This window comes from Opisthocomus hoazin, chromosome 13, assembly GCF_030867145.1.
Source record: "Opisthocomus hoazin isolate bOpiHoa1 chromosome 13, bOpiHoa1.hap1, whole genome shotgun sequence".
In the NCBI taxonomy this organism is placed as follows: Eukaryota; Metazoa; Chordata; class Aves; order Opisthocomiformes; family Opisthocomidae; genus Opisthocomus; species Opisthocomus hoazin.
Genome location: NC_134426.1, coordinates 28,441,517 through 28,465,760, shown reverse-complemented (window position 1 = coordinate 28,465,760; position 24,244 = coordinate 28,441,517). Strand labels below are relative to the sequence as shown.

Genomic DNA, 24,244 nt, shown 5'->3' with positions numbered 1-24,244 from the left:
GGTCACCCCAGCCCCACCACCTGGGGCTGCCCACAGCCCCCGGACCCCCGGCCACCGCCGCGCCCTGGGCTGGACGCCCTCCCGCAGGGGAGCCGGCAGCGCTGGGGAGAGCAGGGAAAAAGCCACGAGCAGAGCTCCCCCCGCCCGGGGAGATGCTTTGAGAAGGGGCAGAGGGACGGGAAAAGCCCTTGGCAAGTGCCCCAAGCCCACCGCCCCGGGGCAGGGCTCCACGCCGCTCCGCTCACCGGTTATTCCTGGAGAGCTGCAGCCTTCACGTAACGCTGCACAGACTCGCTCTGTACCTGCCCCTGCTCTGCACGGGAGCTGCTGGGGGGCCACGTGGTCCACGCCTGGACCACAGCTTGACTTGCTGCACCCCCCCAAGCCCAGCCCCAACCCCAGTCCAGGCAGGCCCTCGGCAGCCTCCAGCTCAGAGCTTTATTGAGGTTTTGCACAGAAAAACACCAAGGTCACGCCTCAGCCGGGGGCATCGTGTCAGCCAGCCCCCGGCGCGCACAGCAGCGGGGCCGGGGTCCCTCAGCTGTTCTCGAAGGCTCCCCGCTGGTGCCACTGCTGGTCCCGCACGCGGCGCACGGACTGGAGGAGGGGCTGGTTGGCGTCCCACTCGTTCCAGTGGCGGTACTCGCCCTTCTCGAAGACGTGCTGCCGGCCCCGGTACCCGGGGTACTCGTAGCCCACCCATCTGCAGGGGACGGAGGCGGCGCTGAGCTCCAGCCGCAGCCCCCCACCCCCTGGGCACGGTCCCCCCAGGGTGGGACAGCAGCATCCCCGTGCCAACCCAGAGGCGGTGGCAGTGCTGGTGCCACGCGATGCTCCGCGACGCTGCCCGGGGCCACAGCTCCATCACCACCCAGTGCCACCGCAACAAGGCTGCGGCTGCAGAGCCCCAGGTCAGGGTGACGAGCCGTGGCACAGCCCCGGTGACACTGCCTCGGTCCCCATCCCTCCCTGCGGGCCAGGGAAAGGCTGGCAGTGGGGAGGGGGTGAGGGATGGGACGGGCCCGAGCAGCATCGTGGGGACAGCTGCCACCGTGCCGGTGGGACCAACCACGGTGCCAGGGGATGGGACCTCGTCGGGGTGTCCCCGTGTCCCCACTCCCCCATCCTTACGTTCCGTTCAGGGCCCTGACGCTGGCCACGCGGTCCTGGAAGCCGTGAGCCCAGAGGCTGGGGACGTCGTCATCCACGATCTCCATCTTCCGCCCGGTGTAGCCCGCGTTCTCAAAGAGGTGGATCTTGTGGTCGGGGCCGTCCTGGGGAGCAGCACGGGTCAGGGCTGCCCTGCCCCGCGTGCCCCCGGCCCCCAGGACCCTCCCAGCCTGACGGTCCCCATCACCGCTCGTCCCCGGGGGCACGGACCCCCCAACGCAGCCACTACTCACGATCTGGAGGGGGCGGATGGACATCAGGCTGTCGCTGCTGCGGCTGTTGGACCAGGAGTCCCAGCGCGGGTAGTCCCCCTTCTCCAGCACAAACTGCTCCCCAGCGAAGCCTTGCCGCTCGAAGCCCAGCCACCTGCGGGACCGGGGGGTCGGGGACGGCACGGCCACCCCGCGCGGGGCAGCGCTGCTCCCCCCACCCCGGGGCTTGTCCGTCCTCCGCACCCCGGACTTACGGGCCAGACTCCACCTGGATGGAGCCCACTTTCTCCAGGTCTTGCTCGTTGATGTTGGAGAGCTCCTCTGTCAGCTCGCACTTCTTCCCCTGGAAATTCTCCAGCTCATAGATCGTGATCTAACGGGGGGGAGACGCCATCAGCTGCCGCTCCAGCCACGCCGGGGACCAGCGCAGGACCCCCCCTCAGCAAACGCAGGCAGCAGCGGAGCGAAGCACTCTGCCCATGTCCCCTCCGTCCCTGCTGCCCCACGCCAACGTCGCTCCTCTCCCACAGCAGAGCCGGGTCCCTCCACGTGCCTCTGCCCCGACAGACGGCTCCTGGGCTTCGCTGCGCAGCCGTGTGTTATAGAACCACAGAGTCACTGAGGTTGAAAAGATCTCTAAGATCATCAGGTCCAACCATCACCCCAACACCCCCCTGCCTGCTAAACCTTGTCCCGAAGTGCCACATCCACACGGGTTTTGAACCCCTCCAGGGATGGGGACTCCCCCACTGCCCTGGGCAGCCTGTCCCAGTGCCTGACCACTCTGCCAGTAAAGACATTTTTCCTAATATCCAGTCTAAACCTCCCCTGACGCAGCTTGAGGCCATCTCCTTACATCCTACCATGAGTTACTTGGGAGAAGAGACCAACAAAGGTCCACTATCGGCTAAAGACCTTTGCTCAGTAAAACACAGGCTGATATTTCATCCATGGCAGGCTAAAAACAAGCTGACCGCCTCAAACACGGCATAGAAAACAGAGAGGGTTTGTGCTAGGAGACCTGTGGGGCCGTGGGCTGTGGGCTCTGGCCCCCTGCCTGGTCATAGCCCGTCCTTCCCTTCTCGCTGCTCCCTCCAGACTCATCCCTTCCCCTGGCCTGGCCCAAGCTCAGTTTTCGGTGTTTTCCTCTGGCGGGTGCAGAGACCCCAACGCCTCCCTGGGGTCTCCTGCTCTTGGTAGAGCTTCGAGGCTGAGCTGCAGGTGAGCCTGAGCCGGGGCCAGCAGCCGGCAGGGAGCGGGGCCCAGGGCGCCCGGCACAATTCGGGGAGCGGGAGGGTCAGCACGGCAGCCAGGCACCCCCCGGCCCCTGCCCCAAAGGGGTCCCCGCCGAAACCCCTGGGTCTGGGGCAAGGGCAGAGCCTCCTGCAGACACCGCGTGACGGGGTATCGAGGGACGGAGGTGACACCCGTGGGCCTCGGGGACTTCTTCCCACCCCACAGCAGAAGCAGCCCCAGCTCCCAGCACCTCTTCACCCCAGTTGCAGGGTCTGCTCCCACACCCGGCCTTCCCCGGCCAGAAGCGGCTTTGCCCAGCGTCCCGAGCCGCGGGAGCCGTTGCGGCCGTCGCGACGCCCGCAGCCGATGTACCTCCAACCAACCCACCAGCGTGGGAATCACAGCCTAAAAAAACACGCCAGGAGTTTCACCGCCCGAGCCCACAGCCGATCCCCGCCGTGAGGGGATACTTCATCTCCCAGATCCGAACGCTGCGCAGCCGCACGCCAGCCCAGCTCGGCAGCCACAAACGCGGCGAGCAGCGTCTCCTCCTGCCAGGCAGCAGCAAATCCCCGGACGAAGCCTCCCTCCCCGCCTGCAGCTCTGCTCGGCTCCGCTCGGCGGACGAGGAGTGGATTTATCAGAGCGGTGACACTAACGAGCTGCTGCATTAGGCGAGCCGGAGGCCGCTCACCGCCCCAGTGCAGCCTGCAGCGCTCCCCAGTACGGCCTGCAGCGCTCCCCAGTACGGCCTGCAGCGCTCCCCAGTGCAGCCTGTAGCGCTCCCCAGTGCAGCCTGTAGCGCTCCCCAGTGCAGCCTGCAGCGCTCCCCAGTGCAGCCTGCAGCGCTCCCCAGTGCAGCCTGTAGCGCTCCCCAGTGCAGCCTGCAGCGCTCCCCAGTACAGCCTGCAGCGCTCCCCAGTACGGCCTGCAGCGCTCCCCAGTACGGCCTGCAGCGCTCCCCAGTACGGCCTGCAGCGCTCCCCAGTACAGCCTGCAGCGCTCCCCAGTACGGCCTGCAGCGCTCCCCAGTACAGCCTGCAGCGCTCCCCAGTACAGCCTGCAGCGCTCCCCAGTGCAGCCTGCAGCGCTCCCCAGTGCAGCCTGTAGCGCTCCCCAGTGCAGCCTGTAGCGCTCCCCAGTGCAGCCTGCAGCGCTCCCCAGTGCAGCCTGCAGCGCTCCCCAGTGCAGCCTGCAGCGCTCCCCAGTGCAGCCTGCAGCGCTCCCCAGTACAGCCTGCAGCGCTCCCCAGTACGGCCTGCAGCGCTCCCCAGTACGGCCTGCAGCGCTCCCCAGTACGGCCTGCAGCGCTCCCCAGTACAGCCTGCAGCGCTCCCCAGTACGGCCTGCAGCGCTCCCCAGTACAGCCTGCAGTGCTCCCCAGTACGGCCTGCAGTGCTCCAACGCTGGCACCAGCCTGGTGCACGCACGCTGCAACGCGCAGTGACCGACAGCATCACCCAAAGTCCCTCCATAACCAGTTGCTCCCAGTATACCTTGTAATTGCCACCTGGCTCGCTGGCACCCTCCCCAGTCGCCATCTGCTCGGGGGGACTTTGCTGCTCCGTCATCGTGCCTGGAAAACCCAAATTGCAGGAGGTTAACGCAGCGCCGCTTCCATGCGAGGTGTCAGCCTTGAAATTCTACAGCGCTTCGTAACCGAGCGCGGCCGCTGTAAATCCCCAGGGATGTCCAGGCCGGAAGGAAGCGCTCCGTTCTCCATCCTCCTCCTCTCCCTCCCGCACACGGGCCCTGCATCCTCAGCCAGGGATCACTGTGGGGCCGCAGAGCCCGTGGCCAAACCGAGCCGCCTTCCGAGTGGCCCGGGATCCCTCTCTGACCCCGGGCCGCTCGCCCAGTTGCTCGTTAAACTCACGTCTAAGAGCCCGGCCTTTGCTTCCGGCAGGAATTTGCCGGGTTTCAGCTTCCAGCTGCTGACATCTTTCCCCTCTAACAGAAACCTCCCGCAGCCCAGCGTCCCGGGGGGATCAGACCCCGGGGGGGATCAGGCCCTGGGGGGGATCAGGCCCCGGCAGCCAGAGCTGCTGCCACACGTCGGCTGGTGGGACGGCAGCGAGAGCCCCCTCCTTGCTCTCCAGGAACATCTCACAAAGCTCCTACTCGCACGGGAAAGCCCGGCCGAACACGCCTCGCTCGCCTGCTCCCGCCACGCGAACGCAGGGGGCTGTCCAGAGGTTAACAGGAGACCAAGAAAAGAAACCAAGCTTGACCGGCGTCCTTAACCAAAACCCTGCGGCATCGCTTCTCGCCGAGCACCAGCACAACACCCGCTGCAGCGAGACCTCGACTCGGACACGCTCATTCTCTTTTACAGCCCCTTCCAGTCCAAGCAGTGGTGCCGCTACCTCTCCCGGCGTGGTTCCGCTCTGCCGGCCGCCACGGGCGGCCCTGCTATTTATGGGTTGCTTCTGAACAGAACAGCACATTATTCGGACGCTGATACAGCAGCTGCGTCCACCGAATTCCATCCGTGAGATTTCATCTCAATAGCACAGGCTCGCGGCGCGCTGTGGAAGCGTTATTCGGATTTCTCCCGGCTGCCCCTTAAAAATGTGCCACTCGATTTACAGAAGATTAACGGCGAAATTCAACTCAGCACGTTCACGCTGCTTCTTGCCAGGTTCTCTGGAAAACTCTCCCGTCAGCAGTTAGGGGAGGGGTTCAGCCTGGAAACCAGGCGCAGCGCAACGCAAGGACAACACGCAGAATATTCACAGCGCGTTTGGGCTCGGAGGCAAGACGAGACGCGGGGCCGGTGTCCGCTCCCGGCAGCTCTGCTGGAAGCTGGGGGTGGTGGGTGCCACGGCAGGAGAGCTCGGCTCGTGCTTCAGCTTCGACCCTTACCGGGGACATCGCCTCCATCGAGGCTCTTCTCCGCGCCCCGGCACGCGCCCTGCCCCGGGCTCAGGGGACCAACGGGGCCGGTGGAGCCGCGCGCCTTGGGCTCACCCACCGTCACACAGCACGACGGAATGGGGGAAGCGCAGCCCCGCTGGCCCAGACGCCGAGCCGAGGGCGTTCTGGGGTTCTGCTCTGCTGGTGGTGGGCCCGATCCCTTCTCCTGCAGGGAACACCAAGCTGCGCACGTCTCCATCTACCCTGCTCTTGGCACATCTCATCTTGAAACCAAGAGCACCTTGTGAATTATTCACCGAAATGGCCAAAAAGCCACCCCGCTAGGACACGTCAGACGAACCTGACGTTTGTCCAGTTGGCAGACGGCCGGAAAACTGCCCCGTCCCGACCCAGAGCTCTCCGCTGCCGTTGGCCGTGCGGTGCCACGCACGCTGTGCATGGCGAGGCTCCTCTTCCCCGTCCCGGTCCTGCGGCCACGCTGGCGGCTCTCCCGGGGAGCCTCAGCGCCGGCACAGCGCGGGGCGAGCCGCGGGGGGATGCGCCCAGCCCGCTGCGGCAGAGACGTCCCGCGCTGGGTCTGCGGCTGTGCACCAACAGCCACCTCCACCCCTGCCCGCTGCTGCAGCTCTGGGGAATCCCACAATCCCAGCATGGCTGGGGTTGGAAGGGACCTCTGGGGTCTCCCAGCCCAACCCCCTGCCCAAGCAGGGTCACCCAGAGCAGGCTGCACAGCACCACGGCCAGGCGGGGCTGGAATATCTCCAGAGAAGGAGACTCCACAGCCTCCCTGGGCAGCCTGGGCCAGGGCTCCATCACCCTCAGAGGGAAGAAGTTCTTCCTCGGGTTCAGACGGAAAAGGACGAGGCACATCGCCTCCAACCGCACCTCGCCCTCCCCGCCGCACGGCTCCGCAAACGGGGCGCAGGCAGCACGGGACGGGGATGCTGGTGGTGTAAAGCTGAACACGGAGCACAGCCGGCAGCCGGCGCGAGCCCGTTTGTTGTCACTGTTGCACCTACAAAGACCCCCGCACGGACAGCGCCTCGACAGCCCTTCGTTACTGCAGTTATTTTTCACATTTTCACCTTTTCTTCAAATACAAAACCTGTAAAATATAAAATCGCTTCCATAGAGGACTCAAAGGAGAGCACAGAATGGATTAATTTGTCTCTTTTACCAAACACAACAGCATCCATTTTCCACAGAAATGCAGAATTTTTCTCACCAGCCCAGCCCTCGCCAGCGTCCCCCCTACCCTCAGCTGCGCAGCGGCTGCCGTGCCCGGGCCTCTTCCTCTCCCAGGCTCACGGAGCCCGCGCATCGATACGGCAGCTACAGAAACGCGGCAGAAGGGACACTGCATCCCACCGATTTCTCTTCCTACAGAACTCCACTTCCTTTCGTGGTCAGCCTCTTAAATCCCCTTGAGAAATGCTTCCACTACAGTGACAGAAAATGGATTTTTTTTTTCTTAATACCTGGCAAAGCTAAATTTGAATCATGATTGTACAGTACAACGCAGAACAGCCTGAATATCTTTATTACTTAGGAAACTACGCAGTACAAAATATTTTCTATAGCACAATGTATTTTGTGACCCGTATTTACACACTCCGTAAGGCTATGTGGAACAGTTCAAAACTTCCATCTATGCGACAGCGCCTTTACAAACAGGCTTGGTACCACCCTGACTAACAGGGAAAAATCCGTAAGCCCTTAGGCCTCGTCTCTGCTTCTCCAGGTTACTCCCGCTGCTGTTCTTGTGCAAACACCTTGAGCCGAGGGTGCCCACGGGAGGGGACGGGGGCGGCTGGGCTGCTCAGCACCCGGCTCGCCCCCAGCAGCTCTTCCCAAGGCCACCTCAGCAGGGCCGCCCAGCAGCCTCCCTCCCCGCATCGGCGCAGGCAGAGCTGGGTGAGACCAGAGGTTCCTGGACACCGCAGTCCCAGATGAGAGGCCTTGGAACGCTGCGTCCCCAAATCCACGCTAAAGCTCCACGGAGGCTGGGCTCTGCCCCAAAAGCCCTGTCCTCCTTAAAAGCCCACTTTTGTTCCTTGAATTCACCTGATGATCTAGGAGAAACGACCAATAGCTCTCAGGAGCACTGAGCTCCCGGCGACGAGCAAACACAGAATCACAGAATGGTAGGGGTTGGAAGGGACCTCTGTGGGTCACCCAGCCCAACCCCCTGCCCAAGCAGGGTTACCCACAGCAGGCTGCACAGGACCTTGTCCAGGCGGGTCTTGAATATCTCCAGAGAAGGAGACTCCACAACCTCCCTGGGCAGCCTGGGCCAGGGCTCCGGCACCCTCAGAGGGAAGAAGTTCTTCCTCATCTTCAGACGGAACTTCCTGTGCCTCAGTTTGTGCCCATTGCCCCTTGTCCTGTCACTGGGCACCACTGAAAAGAGCTTGGCCCCATCCTCCTGACACCCACCCTTCAGATATTTGTAGGCATTTATAAGGTCCCCTCGCAGCCTTCTCTTCTTCAGGCTGAACAAGCCCACACCTGCGTTTCCTTCACAGCATTTCTCTCTGAGGACGGCGAGACGTCCACCTCCGGCCCTCAGCCCGCAGGCAGCGGCTGGGGTGACCCCCCCAACACAGAGCGTCATGGAAGGGCCCCTATAGCTCATCCTTCACGCCTTGCGACGCAGGCTGGGCTGCAGGCTGCTCTGCTGCTTCTACACCACACACGGGTCCTTCAGGACGGTGAAGACAGTGATCTCTGACCACAGGCGTCTTCCTCACGTGAGCACGGTCTGGTGTAGGCTGGAACAGTCCGTTTCCTTCACCGGGGCTGGCTTGGCAGCAGAGCAACAGCGCTGAGAACACGGCTCCAGGAGCTTCTGCCCTGGACACCTGCGGAAGAGCCATCCTGCGTGGCCGGACGCCGAACACCCACCCCACCTCCCAGCAAGCCAAGCCACCCAGCAGAACGCGCGGGTTCACCGTTCGGTCATCTGCGGGAGGCGACCAGCAAAGCCCTCGCGCTGCACGCACGTGGGAGATGCCACCACCGCCCAGAAAGCCACGTCCAGCTGACTTCACCATTTCTCACCGAGCAGAGCGAGCCGGCGGTCCTGCTCTGCCCCGCGGACGCACCGACCGCAGTCGGGCACCGCGCACACGGAGCGCGGCGGGGCTGGGACCACCGGAGTGCGGACACGCAGCTCCTCCGGCTCCCGAGGGCCGAGCCGAACGTCTGCCGAGGGTTCCCTCGCCTCCCGCGGGCAGCGACACTCCGGGCAGCCCTGCTGCGGTGTCGGCACCAGGTATTTTTCATAGTAAAGGGAAAAAGGCAGAGACAGAGGTGCCTTTTACTGAGGCACAGACTTTTAAAGCGTTGTATTTAACCTATTTACATGATACTTGTCTTAGAAGTGCCCCGATCCCCTCCGAGCTATTTCGGTATGCCAGCTCTCCGTTTCACACCGTGCCTCGGCCGAACGCTTCGCACAGCGGGCGCACTGCCCTGTGTTTGCCCAAGCACCACAGGCTACGAAGCACCTGATGCTGCTGCGCCCCATGAAACGGCCGATCAGCAGCTTGCATTTACACACCTGACACACCGTGCATTTAACAGCTTGCCAAAAATTGTCTGCCAGCAAACAGCAGCGTGAAACACGCTCTTGTGCAAGCAAAAAGGCGAGGGGGATAACTCCGATAGGGCCCCTTCACAAGGGGGTTTCAGACTTCAAAGGCTGCAGAACAGAAACGCTGCCTCTCTCTCTGCAGGGAGCAAAACCAGGGCAGCAAGACTCGGAACAGCTAAGGGCTCAAATTCAAGCTGCACAGACCTTAAACGGGTGAACTTGCAAACAGAAGGAGGAGGAAATCCACAACCGGGGATTCCAATAAAAAGAAACAGAACAGCAGCGTGAATCCACAACTGACAAACTCCCCAAATTACAAACTAAAACGGAGGGAGGATTTCTGGTAATAACGAGAGAAGCACAATCGGAAAAGAGGTGTTTCTAAATCCCACAAACCATGTACTTTCACTTTTAAAAAAATATTACTGATGCAGCTTTTTAAGCAAGCGAAAAAAAGGTGAGCAGCTGTACCAGCAGGGACGAGGGCACTGCACTCCATGGGGAGGGACAGGATCTCCATCACGCTCGTTACTCCTCAGACACTGCTCGGACAAGAGCTGAAGCCTGCTCTGAAGCACACCTGAAGCAAGCGCTGAAGCTCAGAGCTCACTCCCATCCTGTATCAATGGCAAAAAAGGCATGTAGCAACAAAAGTAAAAGCGTAAAGAAATCAAACGAGCAATATTTGGAATTAAAATAGAATTATATAAAGTGTATTACAGTTTGTTCTATTATTTCAGAAGTAATAACATATTTATATATCTTTATTACATAGTGATAACCTGAAGAGAAGGAAGTAGATATTTAATCCATGTACAATATAAAGAAATGATAGAGCAGAAAAAAACACTTTCCCATTCAACAACATTCTAAAGATGCTTTTTAATCGGACACTTAAGCATTAAACATTTCTCAGTAGTATGTTCAGCTACTACACACAGTCAGTTTCAGTGCATCGTCCAAGCGATGTGGAAACGCACACACATTCACCGGGCTTTGGGGAAACCTCGCATTGATCCCCTCCGTTTCCGCAAACACCGAGCAAACCCTGCAGGGGCAGAACCTCTGGCCTTTGTTTATTCGACCAAGAACCAGTAACTCCTCCAACTGTCGGCAATGCCACTCTGTCAACCTGCTGAATTCGAAAATCAAGCCTGTGTAACACTCCTGTAAGCAGGGGGAATTTACCTGATTTCTAGATACTGTTTGAAGTAAGCCCCACTTCACCCGGGTGAGAAAAGCCATCACCGTTCCTCTCCTACGCCTGCCCACGCCGCTGCTCGGGGCTGACCCAAGCGTGCGTTGTCGCACGTGGCATGCAGCTGGCGGTACCCTCGAGCGCTGCCGTCAAAAAAAATATCCCAAAAGACACATATGCAAAGCTTATCTTAAAAAGTCACCCTTTCCACCGTCATCTAGAGAAAAGGGAAGAAGAAAACCTGTGCAACGTTTTAAAATTCGCTAAGAGGAGCTCTTTAACAGTCTGGTCGGGCGCATTCCATCTCCCATCGCCCAGTTAGAAGCCACTCAGAACGAAACGCTTGGCAGAAATCTCGGGTGATCATTTCTTAACTGGTCAGAAGGGGCTGTAAAACAGTGGCAACAGCTCTGATGTGAAACAGGGCAAAGCAGCAAGTAAAGACTGTTCTACACAAGAGACACGTACCCATCTCATCTCCATCACGCACACGGAGCCGCTATCGGACTAAGCCTGGGAGAGAGATAGGCGCATATGGGACTCGTCTCCTGACACACTGCTGTTCTTTCCTGTGAGCAGACTGGGACTAAAAATCACCTCATCTGCGACTCCTCCATGAGGAGAATTGGCACGTGGGTTTGGCAGCGACAAGCTTGATAGACAGCAGACCAGGCACGCTACTCTGGCTCGCAGACACACCGCTGTGGTAACCCCACAGAAATCAAGCTTTCTGAAACGCTGGTCACAACAAAAAACAAAAAAAACAACAAAAAAAGGAAAATGAGTTCAAGTGCTGGTGCTTTATCTTCAATACCTAGCGAAGCCCGTCAGCAGGGCGCGGGAGGTGCAGCTCGCCGCTGCCCGGCCGTCCCACGGTGCTGGGGGCATGGGGAGCTCCCCTCTCGCTGCGGCTGCCCGCGCTGCGGCTCGCTCAGTCGAGTCGAGGGGAACGCTGACGCGACAGAATACCCTCCCTCGTTGGGCTACATTTTTCAAGGTTTACTGAAAAGAGCACTTCTTCGGGGAAAGAATAAAGTACGTCTTAAATGGACATCTTGGTTGATCTCAGAATCTGTATTCAAGGATATTAACATATTTCAGATATTAGTGATATTCATAACACCCGTGTTATGCATGAGATATCCATACTGCTATTATAACATCAGTCTTACCAGAAGAAGAAGAGTAAATCACCAGAGAAATTGAAGATCACACTTAGGTGATCTTCACATTTAGGTTATCCCACAAAATCAGCACAAAAATAAAAACTTAAACCTGGTATTTACAGATTAGCGAATAAAAATATGAAGTGGGACTATCCAAACTGCTATTAAAGTGACATTCAACAATTAACGGGAACCCTGATATGAGTGTAATAGCCTCCCTCTTCCCTTCCTTTTTTGTTATAAAAACAGTATTTACATATTTTTCTTTTTTTTTTTTTTTTTAAAGAGAACTGGTTGACATTATTGCTTGATCGTTTTTAGGAAAGACACTCCAATGAAGCAATTATTCCACATGCTGACAAAACACAGAATATACCACTTCAAGAGTGACAAAAGTTAAGATTTTGTTCATCTAAAAATTACATTCATCTGCTAGGTCAGCAGATCACACGTAAATATAAGCCAATCAAAAATACGTTTTACAAAAAATAATCAAGTTTCCTTTTTCAATATGGCAGTAAACATAATTTGTTCTTTCACTCTCACCTTCCACAAACTTCATTCTAAACAGGAGCTTACTATTTTTTCACAAAAAAAGATAAATTTGATTAAAATTGTTATTTTCATAGACAAACACAAAGCCCAGCCTTACACCTGACATGCCTACCGAAGGTCGTCCTCCCGAGTTGCTGCACACCTACGCAGCAGCGCAGCCTTTGCTCACAGCGAGGGGACTTTCCCGGTGCACAGCGCTCCTAGCTCAAACCCTACGATCTTTCAAGGCTTTCTCAAGTGCTAACCCTGCATCCCCGGTCCTTCTTCCAGGCAGGTCTACGGGGACTGTCCTCCCTCATCTGAAAAGATACAGCTTTGTGTTTGACTATGAACACTAAGCAGCTTTCTCCACGAAACAGGAAGGCACCATGCACATAGCAGTTGAGGCAGGAAGCAAACAGCAGCAACATGACGTGTGAATTTTAGGTTCAGATGAGTTAAGGCTTCTGTCAAACTTCTTCATCTTCTTTTCGTTAGAATCACTATCTGGAAAGGAAAAACAGAAGCAATTGAAGCAATGGTATGACACGGTCGAGCAAGCATTTAGGCCTCTCTCAGCATCTGTAACAGGTAAGCCCCCACAAATACGTATTCTGGTTGCAAGGCCACCTTTGTCTCGTCCCATTTAATGTGCCAGATGCTCAAGAGCAGTCCAGATTTACAAAATGTGTGCAAGCCTCAGTTATCCAGCGACAGCCTCGCTCCTGCTTGATGGAAGCACTGCGAAATGGCAGCACAACCGAGCGCTGTCAACGTGAAATTCTCTGCAGAGATCAGCGAGACTGCATCACCCGCGAATGAACACCTCACTTCTACAAGAACTGCTCTGCCTCTGCACAGAGCTACTTCACATTCCTGGGCGCACGCTTCACGGGAAGTCTGCGTTAATATTTCCACCCAGAGCTGCCATACTGACAGGTTACCGAAACCCCTTCCACGCGTGTTTTTACTACTACGTGCGTTTCCTTAGCCAAGCCCCTCTTTCTGCCAGAGGTACCTTTTCAAACCTGATTCTCGTAATGGCTCTGTCTCTTCTTTGATTTCAGCTCCTTCAGCCACTGTGGAGACTTTTCTTCTGACCTAAGATATAAAAAAAAATAATCCTTATTCTTTAATTACAAAACTCATTACAGAAATTTTAAAAAAAAAAAAGAAATCTCCAATTTCCCCTACAGCCTTGGGAAGCCTACTTCCACTCCTTTTTTCCCCCCACAAAAAGGAGTCCTGGTGTCTTTCTGCACGGGTGGCAGGCTCTCACCTGTCCTCCTTCTCCACGCTGGAGGGCAGCACTCTGCTGCCAGGAGCTCCGAGCTGCAGCTTCGGGGATCTGAACTGCTGAGCAGAACTTGCTTCACCAGGACTCTCAGACTCATGTCTTTTCCGCAGTTGGGCCTAAATATAAAAATAAAGCAGAGGGCTCTTTTTTAAGCCAGCATTCAGACTTTTTTTTGGAGTGCAACACAAATTACTCAGATTTATAAAAACAAAAACCCCATGCCTGAAACCAGTGAAGGGATTCCTTACAAACCTATGCAGTTTTGAAAGCGCATTTGCTATTGCGAAGCTAATTTTTTTCCAAAGCGCTCCATATTTCAAGCCAACAGTTAGAAGTGAGAAAGGTAGCTGCAAGGTTTTCTACACCTCACACCCGTACCCCATGGAGAACACTGTCATCTCCAGCACAGTCTCCTAGCTGCACTCCTGGAGAGCACCTGCGGCTACCGAACCGGCCTGACTCTGCTGGCGTGTCCTGCCCACGCTCACCTTGAGCACGGCGGGGTCCATCCCTGGAAATATGGGAAGTCTCTGAGCGTGCGCAGAGGACGATCTCGCAGTATGCTGTACCTTTTCTTCCTCATCAGAATCTTCCTGTTGCATAGTTTTTTTCTCTTCTAATTAATTGTTAAAAAAAAAAAATAGAAGAGGGAAAAACCCCGTTAGTCAGCACGCTTTTCATCTATACCTTGTTCTAGATCTCTGCTTCCATTCAAAAACGTATGAAGAGCAGTATCAACACACCACGGAACCGAGTTCAGCGCTTCAAGAGGGATCAAAGCAACAAACATACTAAGTACTGAGCAGTGGAAAGATCTCTTGCCGACAGAGATGAGGGAGCAGAAGGTACTCCTAATTTAATGAACGTTGCTGCTTCTATACACCTGAGCTGATCACAGAATGTGAGACTTCTTTAGATGGGAAGAGACATCTCAGAGTTCTCTGGCCCACCCCCAGCCCGCACACTACCAGGAAAGGCGCAATGGTGTGGTCGCCTTCACACGCACTGGGTCCTCAGCTGATAATGGAACTCCAGCTTCCAGTACAGCGTTTCTTTTCAAGGTAAGTCTTCAAAAATATTTTAGGTCTGGTAGACCTGCACCAAAGCAACCACCACACAGATAACAGCGTTTCCACTGATTGGGAGGCTACAGAAGAGAGCAGTTTGATCACACGTTCTTCCCTACACTCACAGGCTTTCAGGGAAAGCAGAAACGCAGGTCACAAAACCGACTTTTTTAATAGGGCCCCTCAGTTACAAACACATCACCAGCCTCTCTGAAGAAGAGGCTGCAACACCAGCAATTCCTCCGCTCGGGGGTATCAGAAGGGTGTCTGCAGCACATACCACCACAGGACCAAAGTGCCGCAGGTACTAAACCATGCGTCCATCATGAGCACGTGCATTAAGCCGTTCATTCTCTTCCCCAAGCAAGCATTTTCAAGGCCCGATGCATTTCCTTAATGCATCCTAAGGAACAGGACAGGCCAGGAGGAGCAGATCTTTAATAGAATGGATTTGAAGGAGTTGATTTATCCTTAACTAGGCCTCTTTAGTCCTGTAGTACTTACAGCTGCTAGAAAGAATATTTATGAGCACCTACAGAATATGAATAATTACAGTTGCTCTTATCAATAACACACAGGCTTAGATATAAAGCATGTGCTAGAGAATGCATCCAACCACAGCAGTTTCTGAACTCAGTATTTTCTCAGTGAACCAAACTCTCTTCAGTCAGCAGCCAGAAGCTAAAGGAAATTGCATCAAAGCTCTCCCTCGCCCTGCTCATCTGTAGGTCTGGCTACTGCTGTTCCCTCACTCCACAGGCTCCAAGGCATGAAGACGACAACTTCATTTCGAGGATGACCCAGAGGTGGGAAAAGGAAGCTGTTAAACCTGGATGCTACTTCAGGTGTGTTATACGGTTTAGAAATTCCTGCTCTTACAGTCGATGACGGCTAAGTATTTCAGATAGTTGAGGGATACCTGTGGAATCTCTAAACATCCAGGTATTATCTGGTTCTTCCGTCAAAGAAAATCTGTTTTCATACTCCAGCCCTCTGCTTCTTCTAAGCGAGTGGGAAATAGGAGCCCGATGGCGTCTCTTTTTGCTGAGCTGTGCACGAGTTTTCAGCGCGCTGGAGTCCAGAATAGTGGTCTGCTATAAAAAGAAACAAAGCCTTTACTTTCAACCAGCCTGAACATAAAAGTCATCTCCTCCACAATGATTTCCCAACCTACTTTAATGCATTAACCCATTCAGTTTAATTAAACTATATCTATTTGCCTGATTATTATTCTTGTAGTCACTTAAAGCTATATTAAAGAGAATTTATGATGAGGATATGCTACATTGTGAATAACTGGGTGCCATGCTGATTCTTTGATCTCTCTTGGCTGTGGATGTCTTATCTGTGTGAATTATCTTCACTAAATTAATAAAAAAAATTACCACTATAAATAGGATTTTGGTTCCTAGAGTGCTTTAAGAATACAGGCCTTGCAAGCTAGTAACAGCCAAAGGCCAGTAAAAAGACTGGGATCTAAAAAGAGCAACTACACAAAATTCTCCTGTAGCAGAGTGCTGCAATTGCATCGTTCTGAGGGGTTGCCATTCATGGAAATTTCAAGCCACTCACCAGCAGCAAGCAGACTGCAAGTTAAGTGCCATGGGATTCAGAAAATTTCTGTGATCAGTCATTTCAAACACCCCCACCCTTGTGCATGACAGTAAGGCAGTAACATTCACCGAGTAAAAGAATGAGCTGCAATTTATTCATTTATTTAAAGCAATTTGTTGTTAGCAACTCCCTGTAACCAGCAAGCATCACTGAGTCTCCTCTTCTTCTCCACAAGATGTGGTTTTGTTTCTTTTCAAGAGATTTCAGGTCAGGAATAAACTCCTCATTAAAACAGCAGATTGCCAGCTGCACTTGGAGCTATTAATGTTTCAGAGAGACACCTCCAGATGTGCAGGGAACAGCACAACACAGGACCCATCTCCACGACCTGCGGAACCTCTGATGGACGGAGACAAAATGCCACCCGCACTGCTGTGGGCTGCTAACGCTGCCTTCCCAGAACAAAACGTGCACTTGGGCCATCCCGCCAAGGGACTGTTCACTGACACCGCGGCCACGGCACATGCGGTTCGGGATCACCACCAAACGTGGCCTCTGCTTCAGAGCCGGAGGGGGCTGGCAGACGAGAGCAGCACCCGCTCTGGCAAAACAGAGGCGTCTGCCGCTCCCCTCGGACAGCAGCGCCGGCGGAGAGCAGAGCGGGCCGGCGGCACTTTCCACCAGCCTGGCAGGAAGCGGCTGGGGTATTAACAGTCAATTCTGCTGCACCAGACCACGCTGCCTCCAGCACAAACCTGCCTGCATCCCTCCCACGTTTTACAGAGCAGCCTGCTCCTCAGTTCCGAAGGCATTTCGGCACTTCGACAGGCCCAGCAGTGTGCCAAGACCTTCCTAGCAGCTTCACGATCCATTTCAGCTGGGAATCTCGCACTTGCCAATATATCTGTCATTAGATATTATAGAACTAAAAAAAGGGGCACCAATTCTTAGTAAAGAAAAAGCAGTACTTTCCAGATGCTATACTGAAAAACTACAGTTGCATTAGTGCTTTCAGAAAAACACTAAACCTCATCCAACCACATATGGCCAGCAACTACTGTTCTTAGAGCAGCTGCAAGAGTCTTAAGTATGAAAACAATCCTTTAAAATGCAGTTGTAAGCTACTACAGAAAGAGACCAACTGTAAATAAGAACAGTATTAGTAAACATCTTTATAGCCTTAAATCTGCATGGTTTATAGCACAGCACTCGCTAGCTATTTGTGTCATTTATGTTCCCAAAGTTCACAGAGCCATTGAACTCCTCTGTTACAGCCCACTGAGGAGCAGAAAGAGAAACAGCAACTTTATCAAGCCACTGGCAGACATTCTCCGAGGACAATAGCTTTTTGGAATCTCTTAGAACCTAGGCATTACAGGGACTAGAAGAATTCTGCAGCTTTGATCTTCAACTTTTCAGGCAGGAAGTCAGCTGGGAAAATTCATTGTGGTAAAGAAATGGCAGAGGAAGATTGGGCGCAAAGTTTCCAGCAGATACTGCTTCCTGGTGATCAAGGCGGGTAACAACAGAGTTAACACAGCAGGAGATGGGCTGTGTCCCGTTCTGGTGACTTACGTCAATGAAAGAGAAATCGGTGGTCTTCGCATCAGGGTAGGTGTCTCCCGGAGGAGGCAAATCGGTCCCATCAGTAGAGTCCATGTCAGTGCTGGAACGGTCCAAACTCGTGCTCCTTTGGTCTTTTGAGAAGTCATGGTGATCCACCAGGGAGGCAGGTTCCGTCTGAGAGGACAGCGAAGACGGGTGGCTATTGGGAGGTTGCTTTCTTGTTGAAATGACGCCATTTTCCGAGGAAGGAGATTCAGGCGCAAAACTGCAAATTGAAATGAAATCTGTGAGACTGCAGGGTAAACAAACACATGCAAGTATAGTTTGGATCACGCACACTCAGCAGATGATAAATAAAGGCAGAACTGAAGCTACAGGTACAGTAACCACGGCGTCTGCGGAGGCAGCAGGTACCAGCCGCAAGGCTGAATCGCTTCCATTATCACAGCTTTTCACCCACTTGGATTTACAGCGTATTGAATAATACAAATATGCAGATAAACTGTAATGACTTGATTGTAATGTGCTTTTATTGCTTGGGGTTTCTTCTCCCCAACACGAAGGCCCCTTGCCAAGCTCTTTTCAGTGGTGCCCAGCGACAGGACAAGGGGCAACGGGCACAAACTGGAGCAGAGGAAGCTCCAGCTGAAGATGAGGAAGAACTTCTTCCCTCTGAGGGTGACGGAGCCCTGGCCCAGGCTGCCCAGGGAGGCTGTGGAGTCTCCTTCTCTGGAGATATTCCAGCCCCGCCTGCACAAGGTCCTGTGCAGCCTGCTCTGGGTGACCCTGCTTCAGCAGGAGGGTTGGACTGGATGACCCACAGAGGTCCCTTCCAATCCCTACTATTCTGTGATTCTGTGAAATGAGACGATGGAAACAGCAAGCTGCTTAAAACCTGCTTAACTTTGCCCACTTGATATACAACATCAGCAGACCTCACACTTTGGCACTGTATACACTTCAAAACCTTGCGAAGGGTTTGCAGGCCACAGCCAAAGAGTAACTGTTGAAAGATTCTTCTCCTTGCTCATCCAAAATTACCTTAGATACATATAAATGCTTATAAATAGAAAACAACAAATACTTGTTTACTGCAAGTGAATTCCTGCAGGACACCACAAGCTTCCCGCAGCCCTTTTCAGAGCACACCTCACCAACACTTCTGTTGTTCATGTTCCCATCTTCTCCCTAGGAGGGCGCTTTTTTATATATATATATATATATATATAAATATGTATATATATATAGTGTATTTATTTTAATTCATACTCATCTGTTCTTAATATATTATATATTCATATTTTTATATATATGGTAAATACCAAAGTTTCATGCATACTTTCTGAAGTGGCAACAAGGCTGTGCATAGACGCCTGGCCCTGAAGAAGACGCGGCTGCACTGGGAGCAGCCCTGGCCACCACGGCAGCTCCTGCAGCGCAGGGCATGCTCCACGCAGACCCAGCAGCTGGCGGGAGGAACTGCCATTTCACAGGACGTCACGGAAACTGAAGCATCTTCAGCAGCCCCGAGGACTTAAACACTGTGGGATGCGATTTTTAGATGCTAGTAGACATTGGCTTTAAAAAAACTGCATCCCTTGTGTCCTGACAGAAAGACGCGTCTCCGTCGGCACGATCCCAACAGCTCTCCCACTGGAGCTGCCTTAGATTTTGTTTCTCTTACTGCCTCTCGTTTTGGTCCGCACGAGACCAGGAACACAGCAACAGTAACCCAGTGACCCAAACTGCCAAGGTGTGAATGTGGAGGGCGGACGCTGCCCGTTCAGGTGGCTCAGACGCTGCTGGGAAGTCCAGCAGCCACACAGAAGTGCTGAGGGCTTATCGACTCGCTCCTGCCAGGCTCCCCTGCTGCTTCAGAGCGGGTGACTTTGAAGCAGGCAAAGAGCGAACTGGCAGGGAACGGGACTGGAAAGGGGCAAGAGGACAACTGGAAACCACCCCAGAAAACTCTGCAGGGGAGAGGCTGAGCCAGTACCCCTGGACTGGGGACGATGGTCAGGACAAATGCCCTGTGCTGCCCCACCACGCTCATTTGCAGCACGGAAACCAACCTGAGTGATGCCCACGCAACCGGTTCTGCGAGCCAGCCCCTTCCTTACGAGCATCTCTTATCTCTGGGGCTGTTTCGGAGAGAGCTGCCCCGCCAGCCAGCGGTATTTTTCTTGCTCAGAGGAGCTGAAGGGAGAGGGGGGCAGCAGGTGGCACCCGAAGGCAGGGCTCGAGGAGCAGAGGCTTTCGGGGTGCTGGGGGAGAGCCCCAAGGGCGGCACCCCGGCGCTCCCCGTGTATTCCTAGAAATCGTCCCTTTGCCTAGACTCACAGAAACGCGTTGCAGTGGCAGGGCTGAAAGCTGCATACAGCTATGTGTCTCCCTTTGCCATGCAGGTCGGAGCGTTCCTTCAAGCAGCAGGAGACTGCAGGAAACAGTAAGACTCTACTGTCAGTAACAATAGGGCTGTCTTGCTTCTCATTTTAGGAGTTTCTCATTTAAAAAACAAAACCTAAAGTATTTAAGGAGTTCAGTTTTTTTTTCCCCTCTGCCTAACAAGAGTCTTTTGTTACTAAGCACCTTTTCTTCAGCAAATGGTCTAGGAAAACCATTCTAAACCAAAAAAATCTGAACACGTATGTATGAACGCATGCACATTTTTGAAACAATGGACCTCAGCATTTGGCACAGTCCACAGCGATAGCGATCTGCGGAGGAAAACACTCATGAGCCTACTGTTGAATAACAACTTTCTAGCAAGCTGCAGTACGTGATATAATTTCCAGCCTGGCAGAGCAAACACTGCACAGAGGCGTTCCAGCACACGAGGAGAGCGAAGGCCTCTTCCCTCCCTCAGCAGTGGGCCCCGGGATAATTAAGAAATGGTAATGAGCTGCAGGGGGAAGTTTTTGTCTAGTATTTTTGCTTCGAATGATATCTGGTATCTGCTGTGTTAGGCTTTAGATCCACTAGAATACGGAAGAATGCAGGGAGGAAAGACAATCTGCAGTCTTCTCACCTTTCATGGCAATTAAAACGCGTATTAAAAGGATCCCGCCTGTTCTGCACGCCTCCAGAAAGCCTCTTCCCTTCCACCTCCCAGGGCCTCAGCTAATACAGCTCAGTGCAGTTCCTCAAACTGAAATATCCGAGTAAGCCATGACGGAAACAGAGATAAATTCACACTGCCTGGTGGCTTCTAATGCACACACCTCCCTGATGGATTCTCGTCTGGGGCTCTGGCACAGCTACGGCATCGTTACACACTAAGCACTGTGGCACCGCTAATCACCCAACGCGGCGAGGACGGCTCGAGCACAAGCGCTCTGCTACGCACAGTGGATTCTTTCCATCCAAACAGCAAATTAGGGACAAAGTCCCTTCAGAATATTGAAATTTAAAACATGTTCTCAGTTCTCATTACTGAGATGCGCTATGTATCTTCCTCTCCTGCTTCAGAGCTGAAGCTCTACGAGCGTATCCGTAAGCTGCCCACAACGTCAGCAGGTGTCGTCTGCAGACACTTGCTTCTCTGAAAAACCATCCTTCATGCAGCACACACAAATGCCAGCAGATTGGTTATCACAAATACGCAATAAACGAAGCTAGGCCTTCACTTTCAATCCCAATTAAATTTAATTAGTTTTAGCAAGACAGTGCTAAGAGCCTATAAAGAACGTGTTGCTTCATCATGTGCAACCAGGAGTCAAAAAGAACAGGAATCCTGCTTTTTACAGCAGCACTGCTGAGGAGCCAGAATCAAAAGGCAGCTCTCAGTGCTTGCCTAGGGCACCACACCAGAAATAACGGCCACGGAAAAATGCCCTTTCATGTTCTGTAACTGCAGAGTCCCATCTATTACAGGTAGCGGATACCCTACAGCGGCTTTTCTTTTCTGAAACTTTGTTGTAGTCTAGCTTCAGGGATTTGAAGAAACAAATAGCTGAAACCTTTTGAAGTCAGAGCTGTGTAGATCCATCATCTAAAAAACATAGCCCCTTCTCTGCAAAAGAGAACTGTTCATCATTACGAAGACTGTTCTGATCTAAAAGTAAGAATTTTCTGTGACGCCAAGTTGGAAGAGCTTACCAAAGCACTTCAGAAAAAAGAAAATCTTTTAGATAAGCTAAGAGAAATCCAAGTAACGCCTCCAAATTAAACCATCTCCTTCCATTCTCAGAAGTTATTTGCCCAAGCCCGTTGCAGCCAGCCAAGAGCAGCCCCTTCTCATTGACAGCGATCCTTCCTCCGCCTTCCTAGCAGCCTGTCTAGCTACAGGACCACATTCACCCTGTTGCCAGGTAGTCAAGCCTTTTTACTTTAAAATTCTCTTCCTCTCTCAGAGAAAATTAGTTCTTTCACAGATGCATTAATGAAACACTCCTAAAAGGGCTAAAATAATCCTTTCACGACTCAAATACTGCAAAATGCCAGCCCCCGGGACTCCCTCCCACAGAGCAGCAGCAGCAGGCCGGTGGCGTTGCTTTGTCCCCCGTCTGCCCCGTGGGTGCCCTCCCGGGGTGCCGGTAAGCGAGGCACGGCGCCGGTTCCCCCGTCACCCTCTCAGCGTGGCCAAACGCCGGCTGCGAGGGCGTATCGAGGAATGCAACGCCACGGCCGTAGGCTGGCAAGCTACAGAGGCTAAGGGAAGCGAGCCAGGCAAAACAGGAAAGCGGAATTCTCAGGGTCTCCTGCGAGTTCCTGCCCCGGGGCCAGGCAGAGGAGGAGACGACGACCGCTGCGGCAGCGCCGAACGCAGAGACGTGCTCCAGTCACCCATGGTAAGAGGAGGACAGTGCCTGCACCTGGCCTGGCTTCTACTGTGTAAAACAAACTGCAGAAAAAAAAAGCAGTTTCAGTATATTCCAGGAAGATTTCCATTACAAATTTGGTATTTAAAAGTACGTTGCCCTCATTCCTCTCCAAATGCTTGAATTAATACACCAGTAATTCCCCCAGGATGAACCATAAGTCAAGCTAAAGCAGAGCAAGGGGGTGGCATAATGCTGAAGAGTCACTATACTAAACATTTCTTACAGTGGAAACCAAATTCCAGGACATGGGGACTGAGTTCAATACTTCAGTAAACCAGAATGTTTAGGTGGAGTTTTTCTAATCAGGAATAATCCTCCGGGTTTGAAACAACATTCAAACGCTGTCTGTTTGGGAGCTGAGACAAGCAGCTTCGTTCAGAAACCGATTTCAGAAGATGTTGGAACATACTGAAATCAAAGTTAGTTTTACAGAAGACTTGGATGTCACTGTTGGCACGTCACTTAGCTCCCTGAACTTTAGGCTCAAAGCTATCCTGATTGCATAAGCAATAAAGTATTTATAAGCACAGTTCTCAAGTGCAGAACACACCAAACATAATTGACACTAATGTCTGCTATAAGATCTCAACAAGTATCACATTAAAATAACCCACAGCAGATACAATGCTATTTTCAGACCACACGGAGCAGATAAGGTCTTGGCTCAGACAGCGCAGCTCGAGCTATAACTTACACAACACCTCACACTTTAACGCTCTGGGTTTACTTCACGAATTCGTTTTAGTAACAGAAAATCATCAGTAATACATCTTTCATTCAACTCCATTTCACCCACCCCACTGAAACGCTTCAGAGCTGGGCAGGGGCCACGCCAGCAGACGCACCGCGCGGAGCCGGTGCCTGGCCTTCGGGGCACCCACTGCACACTGTTTGCTGTTCAGCCTCCCTGGCTGCACAGCTTTTAAGGCAGTGCTAACTGGTACGGGAGAGACCCAAATTTACAAAAAAACCCAAAACCACCCCCCAGACTGTTAGTGTACCCTGTCTCACCACAATCAGAATCTTCCTTACCCACCTGAGAGGGAGGAAATCAGACAATTTTAGCAAAATCCTCCCGGAACCCTAGTTCTACCCACCAGAGGCACATAGCACACAAGCAGGAAATCGCTTTCTACATGTGAAATTTCTAATTACAAACACGTAAATACAAAGCATAAAAAAAAGTTTTAGTATCTATGTTTAATCTAGTGAAAGCCATTTGGTGCACTCATTGGGAAAAACTGTTTTTCCCATCTCTTCTTTCTACCATTTTAGCACTAAAAACTAACATCTAACTTGTGTTTCGCTCACTAGCAGACTTGTTAAATCTATTCCAGTCCAAGCGGGTTTTGTCGTCGCTTATGAAAGTGGCAATACTGCACTCTCACTGGAGGATGGAGTTTACATTTCAAAGCTTATTGCAATTTGCAGACCTTAAAGAAAATTTCCTCCAGTCACAGACTAAAGGAACCGTACAGTCACTGAAGCTGAGCAGCTTTCAAACCCCACGTGTGTACACGCACGCGCCCACCCACAGCAAGGGTTTCCTCCGCTTCCCCAGCCAGGGCAAAGCCCCTGCTCCCCCGTACCTGTCCCCGCTGTGCCGCTGCTCGGCCCAGGTGCCGTACTGGCTGTCCCGCTCCGGCACGAGCGTGTCTGTGTCCTTGGCGTCCGGGGGCTCTCTGGAGAAGCACTTCTTCAGCTGATCCTGCAACAGAACAGTTCCGACATTTCATCACTCTATAGCCCTTGGCCGAACGCTTACCAGATGTTAATTGCCATAGTGGTTCTGAATCTACCAGTTAAACTTGGTCAACACAAAACTGGGAATAAACTTAAACCTGGAAACTGGCTATGAAGACAGAACAAGAAGCACCGTTCTCCTGGGCAAATAACCAGTTCTAGAGGCCGGAATTGACTCCCTGGCTTTAGTAACTCCCCCTTGCTTT

The 24,244-nt window shown here is 53.1% G+C and overlaps 2 protein-coding genes across 7 annotated transcripts in view; both read right to left on the bottom strand.

The window, feature by feature from the left end:
- Positions 1–456: 456 nt before the first annotated feature.
- On the bottom strand, positions 457–9,856 carry CRYBB3 (crystallin beta B3). 2 transcript variants are annotated; one of them, XM_075435039.1, is made up of 6 exons: positions 9,562–9,856; positions 4,115–4,194; positions 1,637–1,755; positions 1,404–1,536; positions 1,132–1,274; positions 457–703 (listed from the first exon to the last, which is right to left on the bottom strand). In XM_075435039.1, exons 1-6 carry the CDS (start codon positions 9,608–9,610, stop codon positions 538–540), a joined length of 690 nt encoding a protein of 229 aa, XP_075291154.1. In that variant the 5' UTR covers positions 9,611–9,856; the 3' UTR covers positions 457–537. The 2 variants fall into 2 exon arrangements, with proteins under 2 accessions (XP_075291154.1, XP_075291155.1); XM_075435040.1 differs by lacking the exon at positions 9,562–9,856 and adding an exon at positions 4,985–5,117.
- A 97-nt stretch (positions 9,857–9,953) lies between these two features.
- The window catches only part of KIAA1671 (KIAA1671 ortholog), an 89,829-nt gene continuing 75,538 nt past the window's right edge, over positions 9,954–24,244 (bottom strand). For 4 of the 5 annotated variants that reach the window (XM_075435008.1, XM_009935068.2, XM_075435010.1 and 1 more), the window contains 7 exons: positions 23,885–24,003; positions 17,482–17,737; positions 15,272–15,446; positions 13,774–13,901; positions 13,268–13,401; positions 13,007–13,089; positions 9,954–12,495 (listed from right to left, as the gene is read on the bottom strand). In XM_075435008.1, coding sequence (XP_075291123.1) covers positions 13,011–13,089; positions 13,268–13,401; positions 13,774–13,901; positions 15,272–15,446; positions 17,482–17,737; positions 23,885–24,003 — 891 coding nt within the window. In that variant the 3' untranslated portion in view covers positions 9,954–12,495; positions 13,007–13,010. The remainder of the gene's footprint in view (positions 12,496–13,006; positions 13,090–13,267; positions 13,402–13,773; positions 13,902–15,271; positions 15,447–17,481; positions 17,738–23,884; positions 24,004–24,244) is intronic. The other variant, XM_075435009.1, reaches the window with a different exon arrangement.

Bases quoted from the DNA above. Each gene is read 5' to 3' on its own strand.
- CRYBB3 (XM_075435039.1), bottom strand. From the start codon at position 9,610: ATGGAGATCCTGTCCCTCCCCATGGAGTGCAGTGCCCTCGTCCCTGCT. The intron at 1,756-4,114 runs GTATACTGGGAG...CCCCCCCGTTAG, and splicing joins AGCCAGGTGGCAATTACAAG to ATCACGATCTATGAGCTGGA. The intron at 1,537-1,636 runs GTAAGTCCGGGG...CCGGTCCCGCAG, and splicing joins ATCCAGGTGGAGTCTGGCCC to GTGGCTGGGCTTCGAGCGGC.